Genomic DNA, 9750 nt, shown 5'->3' on the forward strand with positions numbered 1-9750 from the left:
CCCTCTCTAAACATAGTAGAGAATGATGCAGCTGAAGTTTAGATCCTTTGTGATCATATGTAGGATAGTTCTCGTGTGCTGAAAAAATTATGGAAGGATTGCAAGTCCTTTAGAGTGGTCGGCCGAGATCACTATGGTTGGCCCATAACAATTGTCCCCAAGCCCTTGTCTATGCTTAACAAGGCGAGGGTTGTAGTATCAAATAAGAATCTAGTAATGGCTCCGTCGCAACATTATCCAACAAGCTAGGCGTATGTGAATGTCTTCCAGTACTTATGTGAATACTTGAAGGGTAAGCCTTATATGACACTTTTATTTCATCTCTTCTGATGTCATTATGGCCTTGCGAGTTAGATGCATAATAGATAACTAGTTTCTCTAGTACCGACCGTCTGGGCTTTGGGGATTTTTCCGAGTTGTAGCCTTTCGAATACTAGCTCTTTCGAGTTACCCCTATCTACCCAGAGGCACACACTATGATTTGCGCTGTTGGGAACATAGTGGGGGACAGATGTGTTAAGTTGTTCCCCAAGTACCCTAAAACCCCGACACTTAATTTAGAGGAATAAAATCATTATTTTAGGATGCTACTTAAACATGCATGTATACTTTCTAAATAGTTTCAAAACTCGCAGCGGAACTCAAATAATTAACGTAAACTATGAATATCTCTTCAATTGAAATACTTAATGAAATTAATAAAAATTTAAACATCAACTCAAAACAAATTAAATGACTCGTTCCCCGATGTTACAAATCAGAGCAAAATCTATCTAATAGCAAAAAATAATAAAGAAATGAAGAGAGTTTCAAAGCCATCTTCCAACTCACAGCAGCACTTAGTTTATGTTGCTTGATTGTGTAATAGAATTATTAACAATGTCCATACACAATGGACTTGGGATGTATAAGTCATTTTTTACTAAGTATATGAATACACCCAAGTCTCCAACATATTCTAAATATTTTAATGACTATTTCTAGTTTATCATGAAATGTGATGTGTGTATAACAAGGAAATTTAACATAGGTATTAGTGTTGTAACAAAAGACAAATATGATAAAAGCTAGTAACATATTCCTCTTTAATTTAAATAATTTTCATGATTAAAAGTAAATTTCGAAAACAAATTTAATTTTTTTTAAAAAAGTACTACTAAAGGAAGTTTGTCTGCAAACGATTCAGATGATAGTATGAATAGTCAAAATGCATGGAACCATAAATGATAGACTCACAATAAAAGGTCAAATAACAAATGACATGAAAAAGATTTTATTATCTTTAAATGTTTTATTCATAATTAATGGCTGACTATCTGCAAAATATTACATAATTATGAGTTCCTTGCTTTATTCTAAGTTTGATTTTTCTACTGTCTAGAAAAAACATATTGATATAAGTCAATAATCAAAAGTATACCCAAGCGAGGTGTGTGCAACTTCAAGTTTTACTTAAATAATGAGAGTATGCATGCATGATAACTATGTAGACTTTTCATCAGTCTTGCTATTATTTCATGTGTTTGAAAGTCATGGATATGATCAAGACATTGTTTGTTATTGAGTGAAAAAACTATTTGACTAAAAAGAATACCTTGTGAGGGTGTGAATCCTTTGACAAACCCTTTACACCTTCCAGTAAAAAAATTGTTCTTTTTAAATTGATACAACCCTTAGTAAAGTTATAAAAAAAATAATGTTCGTTACCTTGTCTTAAGGATAAGAAAGCACATAATAGCAAGGGTGTATAAAAATAAAAAAGTTGGGAAGAAAAAGAAAATGAAATGGTTTGTAAAAAAAAATTCAAGTAGTGCTGGTGTAATAAAAGGAAGAGAAAATTCTTTGCTATAAAACAATTAAAAAGTCAAGCATACCAAAGGCAAAACACCAAAATGGGTGACTGGGATGGGCTTTAATTGAGAACGTCGCATCCTGGCCAACATGTTGTAGAGATATTCCAGATGTTGATAGTGCGTGTTTGAATAGATGAAGTATACCTTGGATTAGCTCCGAGTGAGATATCTAGAGGAGTAACGCTAAAACCTCAGAGGTGAAGAAATGTCAGTCTTGGTAAAGCAGAGGCGCATTGGTTCTTGGAGTGCTGAGAAATTTCAGAGGGGAATGCCCAAGATGCGAAGTATGATTCCTTGTATCGTAACTATACCTTAGCAGTTAGAAACGTTGCATTAGGGAATATAGCCGAGGAAGTCAGTTTGGTGTTAGATTCAGAAACAAAAAGGCATTAGATGACTGTGTGATTGAAGTGTGACCGTGAAAGGATTATTATACCGGTTAAGTCGCATGAGTTATTAGAGTATTATCGCCCCAACGGTATGAAGACGTATGGTTGGGAAGACGCTATGTAAAAGTTGGAAGAGTTATTGTAGAAGCTATATGACGTGGAAGTCAGTAGGGTAAGATGAATTCTTATTTAATGAGTATTCGACTTTAGACATTCTGGAACCAAAGTGTGTGACCAAGTTGTGTTCAAATGGACCTAACCCGAAACGATGGAATAGTTAGTGACCGAATTTTTCAGAAATTACTCAACCTTGAGGAATAGTTGTTGATGAGTGTGTTAAGATTCTAATAATGTGTTGTGTTTGGAAGGATGCCAAGAAAAACTGTTGCTATTTAGAGAATAAGTTTAGTAGAGTAATGGAATCAAGTGGATTATGGACGTAACGTGATTCAGGGGATTCCAAGGAGTGTGTGATCGGTTGACATTAGAGTAGCGCAACGAATCAAAGAAGAAACAGATAAGATTGCAGTAGGTATGGTCGAACTGCTTGTACGATGGAGGTTGAACGAATATATCTTCCTTTTTTTTCTTCCATAAGCACTTCTTGTATTAAGAATAGATTTACTAGGGGTACATCAACCCAATTACAAGAAAAGGATGAAGCAATATCTTGTTCGTCTCGAGGATCCTCCATAACCTAGAAAGGTACTGTTGATGGACCGGTATATAAGAGACATCATGATTTATGTGTAATCATATTTTCCTGGGTTGAAAGTGAGTCTTTAGATAGAGACTTGGGGGATTTGCATGTAAGGGTTCATGTTGGGGATAAGGGTTTAAGAGCTTAATTCATGAAAAAAGATAATATAATGCATGGTTGATTATTTATTTGATACATGTATATGTTGCATGTTTGTTCCAATGATGGAAAATATGTTCTTTTGATGCCTTTAACCGTTTAGGGATGATTAGAGATGGATTATGATGTGTTAGAACTGATCTTATGCTAGAAATATGTCATTATTGGCTCTGGTTCAGTGAGCAATCGATTGAATGGGTCAAGAAATTGATTGCATTGTAAAAAATGGCTTTCTGTACATTATGTTTAGTGAGCAATCGATTGCACCTGACAGAAAATTACCCATTTATTGTTTCGACCATAACTTAAGTTCTACAACTAAAAATGAAGCCCGATCGGAAGCGCTGGAAAGGTCTTTTAGTGCTCTTTATAAATATGTTTAGACATCATGCTTTTAGTTCAATCATAAAAAATGTAAATTGGATGTTCAATTGCATGAAGTTGGATAAACATAGGTGAATTTAAGAATATGACTATAGGACGTTACCCTTGTGTTAGTTTCATGACAATAGGTCAAGTCTAGGTCTTATTCATGAATAATGCCATCTTGACCTGAGTAATGGGTGTATGTTTGGGTTTTTAACATAGCTAATGTGATCACTTGATTATGCTACTTGTATGTATGTATGCAAAAGAAATGCATTGTGTTGAAATGCTATGTTGTGATCAGTATGTGATTTTCTCGTCTGTTCCGGTTGAACGTTCGGAGATGTTTGCTTGTATGGCTTGATGTTGTGTGCTTGATATGATTGATGTATGCTTAAATCGAAGCAGGTCTAACTACTAGGTGTAAATCACGTACGATCTTAGCTGTGTAATCAACGAGTCTGCCCTGGTTGTATGATCAATGGGCCTATACCATTGCGGTGTCCTGGCGTGGGTCCGAAAGGGCGTTTCCCGTTGGCGTGATTATATGAAGCATCGACGTTCTCGGTATATTGTACACACCTGAGCTACCATTGCGATGTCCTGGCGAGGGTCCGAAAGGGCATTTCTTGCTGGCGTGTATTTGAAGCATCGACGTGCTTGGTATGGGGAGGTTGTGATGCCATGTAGGCTACATCACTTAGGATAAACTCACTTCTAGTGATGCCACGTAGGCAATATCACTAGGCTTTCTCCTGGTGGACTTGTGCGGTCAAGAATGGCGTGTTTAGAAAATGAAAATAAAAAAATAGGAATAGCATTCAGAACAAAGATGAGTAAGATCACCCGTCCCAAGACGAACATACATATGTCTCCACAAATTCAAACATCTAGAAAGTAGACTAACTTGAGGTTCCTACATAGAATCAAGCGAATGGTTATCCTCCATCGGTTGCTTAAGATACTTAGAGGGAAGGGTATTTTGCTTAGAGTGGAGAACATCACTAGCTATGTCCAAAAATCTAAGATCCACATTAAGCCCTATGGAACTGCTCTTCACATAGTTGATCTGTAGGTCTAATATCAGTTCGAATTCCCGGAGAATGGTCTTAATCGACCAAAGATTGTCCATCAATGCATCCACAATACAATTGAGTAATCCGTGTATTTAAAACGTGAGCTCTCAAATATGAGTTTTTAGAATCCTACACCTCTTCATAGAATATGGTTAATTGTTTTCAATTATGATGTTGAAATTTGGATGATATAGTTGTATTTGAATGGATTGGAGTACCCCTTCTATTATATTTAATATGTTTTAATTTAATCCCTTACATTCAATTTAATTAACTCATAAAAAATAGGAACAAATATGTTAAAGTAGTTATACACTTTATCTCATAAAGGTTTCAATATAAAATATATTGTACTTTATTTTTCAAATCAATAAGATCAACTCATGTTATTTCGAATTTCCATATTCATTTTAATAATATAATCAACACACAAAAATTCACATATATTTATTTTAAAATCATATGTAAGTTCTTAGGTACATCATATCAACACTAAAATATTAGATCTTATCAAAATCCTAAACTTTATATTAATATTAAAAAAATTGAAAATTATATTTCAACAAGTTGACATGCATATTTTCAATCAAAATCAAACTAGAGACTTTTTCTAATAAGCAATAACAAACATCCCCCTTATGGATTTGCAAGGGACAAAGTATACAAAACCAAAAACTTTATTAGCATCACACGCCTTACTCGGTTTTCAAAACCTTCTCCACCTCCAACCAACGTCGTTCCACTCACGTAGAAATTTCTTAGCAGCAAAACAAAGAGATAATATTTGGAAGTGGGACTCATCACTCAATAATTAAAAATATATAAACTAAAAATCGTACTTATTGGCACCGCCATTTAGCCATATTCCAATGCAAATGGGTTAACTTTCTGCTAAGTGTGAAGTTGGCAAATGAGATTTTTCAGCAATCCAAAGTCAGAGAGAGCTTATATTTATATTTTCCAATGATTTCTCCTTTTATGACTACGCGTGAACTTAGAATCACATTATATTAATTCTACTTTACATGCAACTATAGTTTAATATTACTTATAGCCACACTATATGTTTTGTGACATTATATTATATAAAGGTTATTACTATTAGGTTGTAATACATAATAAATATATGTATTCTTCCAAATTAAAAACGCGTTTATTTCTAAATATATTTCAAGTGTTTAAGTTATTTAAGCAATATATAACATCGCCGACGGTACTAAACATAATACTACTAACTAGCTAGCTATAGTAAACTATTGTTGTCATGCATGAAATTAAAGCCCTAGCTAGGTAGGATATCAATTACTATTAGCTTAATCAAGTTGTTAGGAGGAAAGTTGACTTTTTCTATACTTTTTCAACTTCACATTTCAAATTCAAACTTTTCATTTTAAATTATAAGATAATGTTTCACTTTTTTCTCTCTTTATTAAAATTGTTTCATCTTTATTTATTGTGTAATTTATATTATATTTTTACATATTTTCATTTATTAAATAATATCAAATATTTAATCAAGTTTATAATAATAATAATAATAATAATAATAATAATAATAATAATAATAATAAATATGTTGTTGCGTATGATTAAAACAGATTAGGAAAATTCGATTTGAATTTTTATTGTGCATTGATAAATGTATATAAAAAATATGTGACAAATTTTGTCACTAATAAATATAAAGATTTTATATGATAGATATGCATTTAGTCAAATGATTTTGATATACCACTTTTTAGGTTGATTCTTAAGAATATTTTAATAAATATTTATTTAGCTTAATTTTTAAATATTTTACATTCTTATACATAATTATTAGTCTTATAAATATATTTAAAAATATGAAATAAAATATTAAAATAAAAAAATTGATCTAATTTTTTTTCTACAAAATTGATTTAAGATCACATTCTATATTGAGTGTTTTCAAACTCAATTTCTTATTAAGGTGAGAGTTGATAACTTTTCTAATATACTTCTCTCACAATCTACACTCTATTTGATTTAGTGTAGAAATATAAACATTAGACGATTCATAGTTCAATTAATAGGATTTGATATTACATTGAAATTAAATACTCATCTAACTCATTTTTACAAAACCGATTTATAATGTGATATATGTTTCTTTATATAAAATATTTTCAAATTTTATCCCTATTTAATATAAAATCTAAAATCTTTTCAATACATATATTTGTAATTTAAGAGTACTAATTTTGATCTAGATTTATTTTTTATGATTGGTATAAATTATTTTTAAATAGTTTCAACTTTAATTAGAATTTTTGGTTGTAAGGGTTGCACCCCTAGTACGATTTTTTATATCATTGCCTATTAAAATTTTTTTTGATATATATATATATATATATATATATATATATATATATATATATATATATATATATATATATATATATATATATATATATATATATGATTTGCTAATGTAGACCTACCTGTTTTTATAAATGTCAACTTTAATAAATTTAAATTAAAAATTGTAAAATGCACCTTAAGGTACATGATGCTAAAATACACTTTTATAAAAATATAAGTGGATGTATTATAACGAATCCCAGCGAGATTTGCTATAATAGTCTCACTTATTTTTATGAAGATATGTTTTAACATGTTTTAAATAAAAAATAGTTAAATACATTCTAAAATCCATGTTACTAAAATAGAGTTAATAAAAACAAGTGGGTCAATTTTTAAAAAATATTGATTCATATTCTCTACCATTTATTTTAATATTTAATGGTTCAAATTCATTTTCATATTCTCACGTAAAAATGACATTCTCATAATATACATACACAATCAATATATAGATATTAACCACATAAAATATTATCAATTTACAGATATTTTGTTAGTTAGATTGAGAAATAAAGCTCATATCTCGATTCATATAATGCAAATGGGATATGACTAGCTGAAAGAATCATATATCTATTTCCCTTCATATCTCTTTTGTCTACATTCCCTCTCTCATATATCTCTTTGGTGTGTAGCCATTTGTAGTATTGTTTTTTGGAGCATTTGATAGTATTAACTGGTGCAAGATTGGAATGATGAATGGCTAGCTATAATTCCATTCATATATTCTAAAGCACATTGAATATAATATATTAGAATTAGAGAAACGCCAAGCTTGTAGCTTACAATCTTTTCATGAAAAGGAGAGACTCCTATGATGTTTAAGCCTCATGCACATGCTGCCCTCTCCTACCCATCAAATTTTAACCATTTCTCAAAGTGGAGATGTGGGGTACTCCATCATTTTTCCATTAAAAGTTTTTCATATGCAGCCACAAACTTGTACTTGCATGTATCTGTCATATTCATCTTATTAAAATTAATCATATTTTTGTAGGTTTGAGTTATTTATTTATTTTGCTCATTATTATTTTCTTGTGAAAGATTATATATAGTACAACTTCTATTTTAAAAATTAATTAAATATGGCCCTACCATCAGATATCTTTCACCTATATCCTTTAGAATCTCATTTTAAATTTGTTATAATATCTACGATTTAATAATGAATTTGAGGCGAAAAAAGTAATATCAAAAGTTTTGATAAAATTTAAAGAAATTTAGATTTCACAAGAAGAAATTTTAGGACTTTTTATTTTTAATGAAAATGGTAACTTTAAATGAAAATAAAATTTAAAAAAATTTAATCAATTTGATTTGTTTAAATTTTAATAAATAAATTAAAAATTATGGATTGAACACTTAAATTAATCGTGAATTTTAAACATCACAATTCGCCCCTCTTGTACTTTGGTGTCACTTGTCTAACAAACCTAACAAGAGTGATTAGAAAATGAAGATTTGGGGTTCAATCGAAGGAGATTCAATTGAATCAAGAGAAGTTTGATGTTGAGAATCACAAGAATCTGAAGTCATTTCTCACAGACGGTGTCAATATTCCACGTTAGAATTAGATTTGATAAAAAATAATGGATTCAAAGTTTGTTATGATGGTTCAGAGCTTTTGATGCAGTGGATATGAAGCTGACCTGCAAAGCTAGCACTTCAATGTTCAAGTTAATAAGAAAGTGAAAGTTTTATTTGAATGAGAAAGAATTTTAATACTTATGAAGTGCTACATTTTCCTCTTTAAATAAGAAGCGGTTTGGAAAGACGTTATTACTCACCGTTATTCTAATCCGGTGCTGAAAATTTTCGTCGGAGATGAAAGTGTGCTGAGCAAGAAGGATTCCATCTGGTGGCGAGACTTGATATTGTCGGAAAATTCTGTTAAATCTAATTCTTGTTTTGCAGGTGCTGTTTTTAGCAAGGTCGCGAATGGGCGAGAAACTTCGTTTTGGTTTTCAAATTGGCTGTGTCAGCAATTTTTGAAAAATGCCTTTCCTGAGGTGTTTGCTTTTGCTATTAACTCCTGCTGCAGTGTGGAAGATGCAGGTTTCTGGCAAGATGATTTATGGCATTGGAATTTAGCCGGCATTGTTGAGTCCTCAAATCCGGTGGTCCAGAACTTAGGAGGCGAAATTGTTGCGTTGCTGAACAACATAACGCTGACTAGAGAAGAAGAAGACAGCTTTGGATGGTTGAAGAACGATGAAGGTATTTTCACGGTCCGGTCCTGTTACTCCTGGCTGACGGCGGAAACAGCCCTGGATTCTGTTTCTCCCGGTGTGTTGGGGGCTTTATCGAGTTGTTGGAATTCTGCAGCCCCCTTAAAGATGCAGTATTTTGGTTGGAGATTACTTCACGACAGGCTTCCTTCCAAGGACCAGCTTTTCAAACGTGGTATCATTACGGAAATCACCCAACTCAGGTGCGTTTTTTGCTCGTTTGATGAATCTGCAGTGCATCTGTTTGTGTCGTGTCCTTTTGCGGATAACATATGGAGGAAAGTCTATGATTGGATTGGGTCAATAACGGAATTGAGTTTGGATGAATTCAAGTCCTTCCTCTTCAATTGTGAGAAAATCTTGAGCAAGAGGAAACGCAGAGTGGTGTCGGTGATTTGGTTTGTCTCTGTGTGGAGCATATGGCTTATGAGGAACGATATTATTTTTAACAATGTTAGCCCGAGTTTCGTCGATTGTATGTCGGCTATTGTTTTTAGATCTTGGAATTGGCTATCCTCCTTTTGTAAGATTATCGATTGTTGTAATTTCTACACTTGGAACTCTTTTCCTCTCCTTTGTTTTGAGATGAAATAG

General features: G+C 31.9%; 1 protein-coding gene across 1 annotated transcript; it reads left to right on the forward strand.

Moving 5' to 3' along the window:
• Nucleotides 1-2058: 2058 nt before the first annotated feature.
• LOC131614709 (uncharacterized) lies at nucleotides 2059-9750 on the forward strand. The gene is made up of 2 exons (XM_058886268.1): nucleotides 2059-2137; nucleotides 8843-9750. Exons 1-2 carry the CDS (start codon nucleotides 2059-2061, stop codon nucleotides 9748-9750), a joined length of 987 nt encoding a protein of 328 aa, XP_058742251.1.

This window comes from Vicia villosa, linkage group LG6 (assembly GCF_029867415.1).
Source record: "Vicia villosa cultivar HV-30 ecotype Madison, WI linkage group LG6, Vvil1.0, whole genome shotgun sequence".
NCBI classification, from domain to species: Eukaryota; Viridiplantae; Streptophyta; class Magnoliopsida; order Fabales; family Fabaceae; genus Vicia; species Vicia villosa.

What these genes read in the sequence shown, in the direction of transcription:
- LOC131614709 (XM_058886268.1), top strand. Translation starts at nt 2,059, where the DNA reads ATGTCAGTCTTGGTAAAGCAGAGGCGCATTGGTTCTTGGAGTGCTGAG. An exon ending in GGGAATGCCCAAGATGCGAA is followed by an intron (nt 2,138 to 8,842) that starts GTATGATTCCTT and finishes CTTGTTTTGCAG; the next exon opens with GTGCTGTTTTTAGCAAGGTC.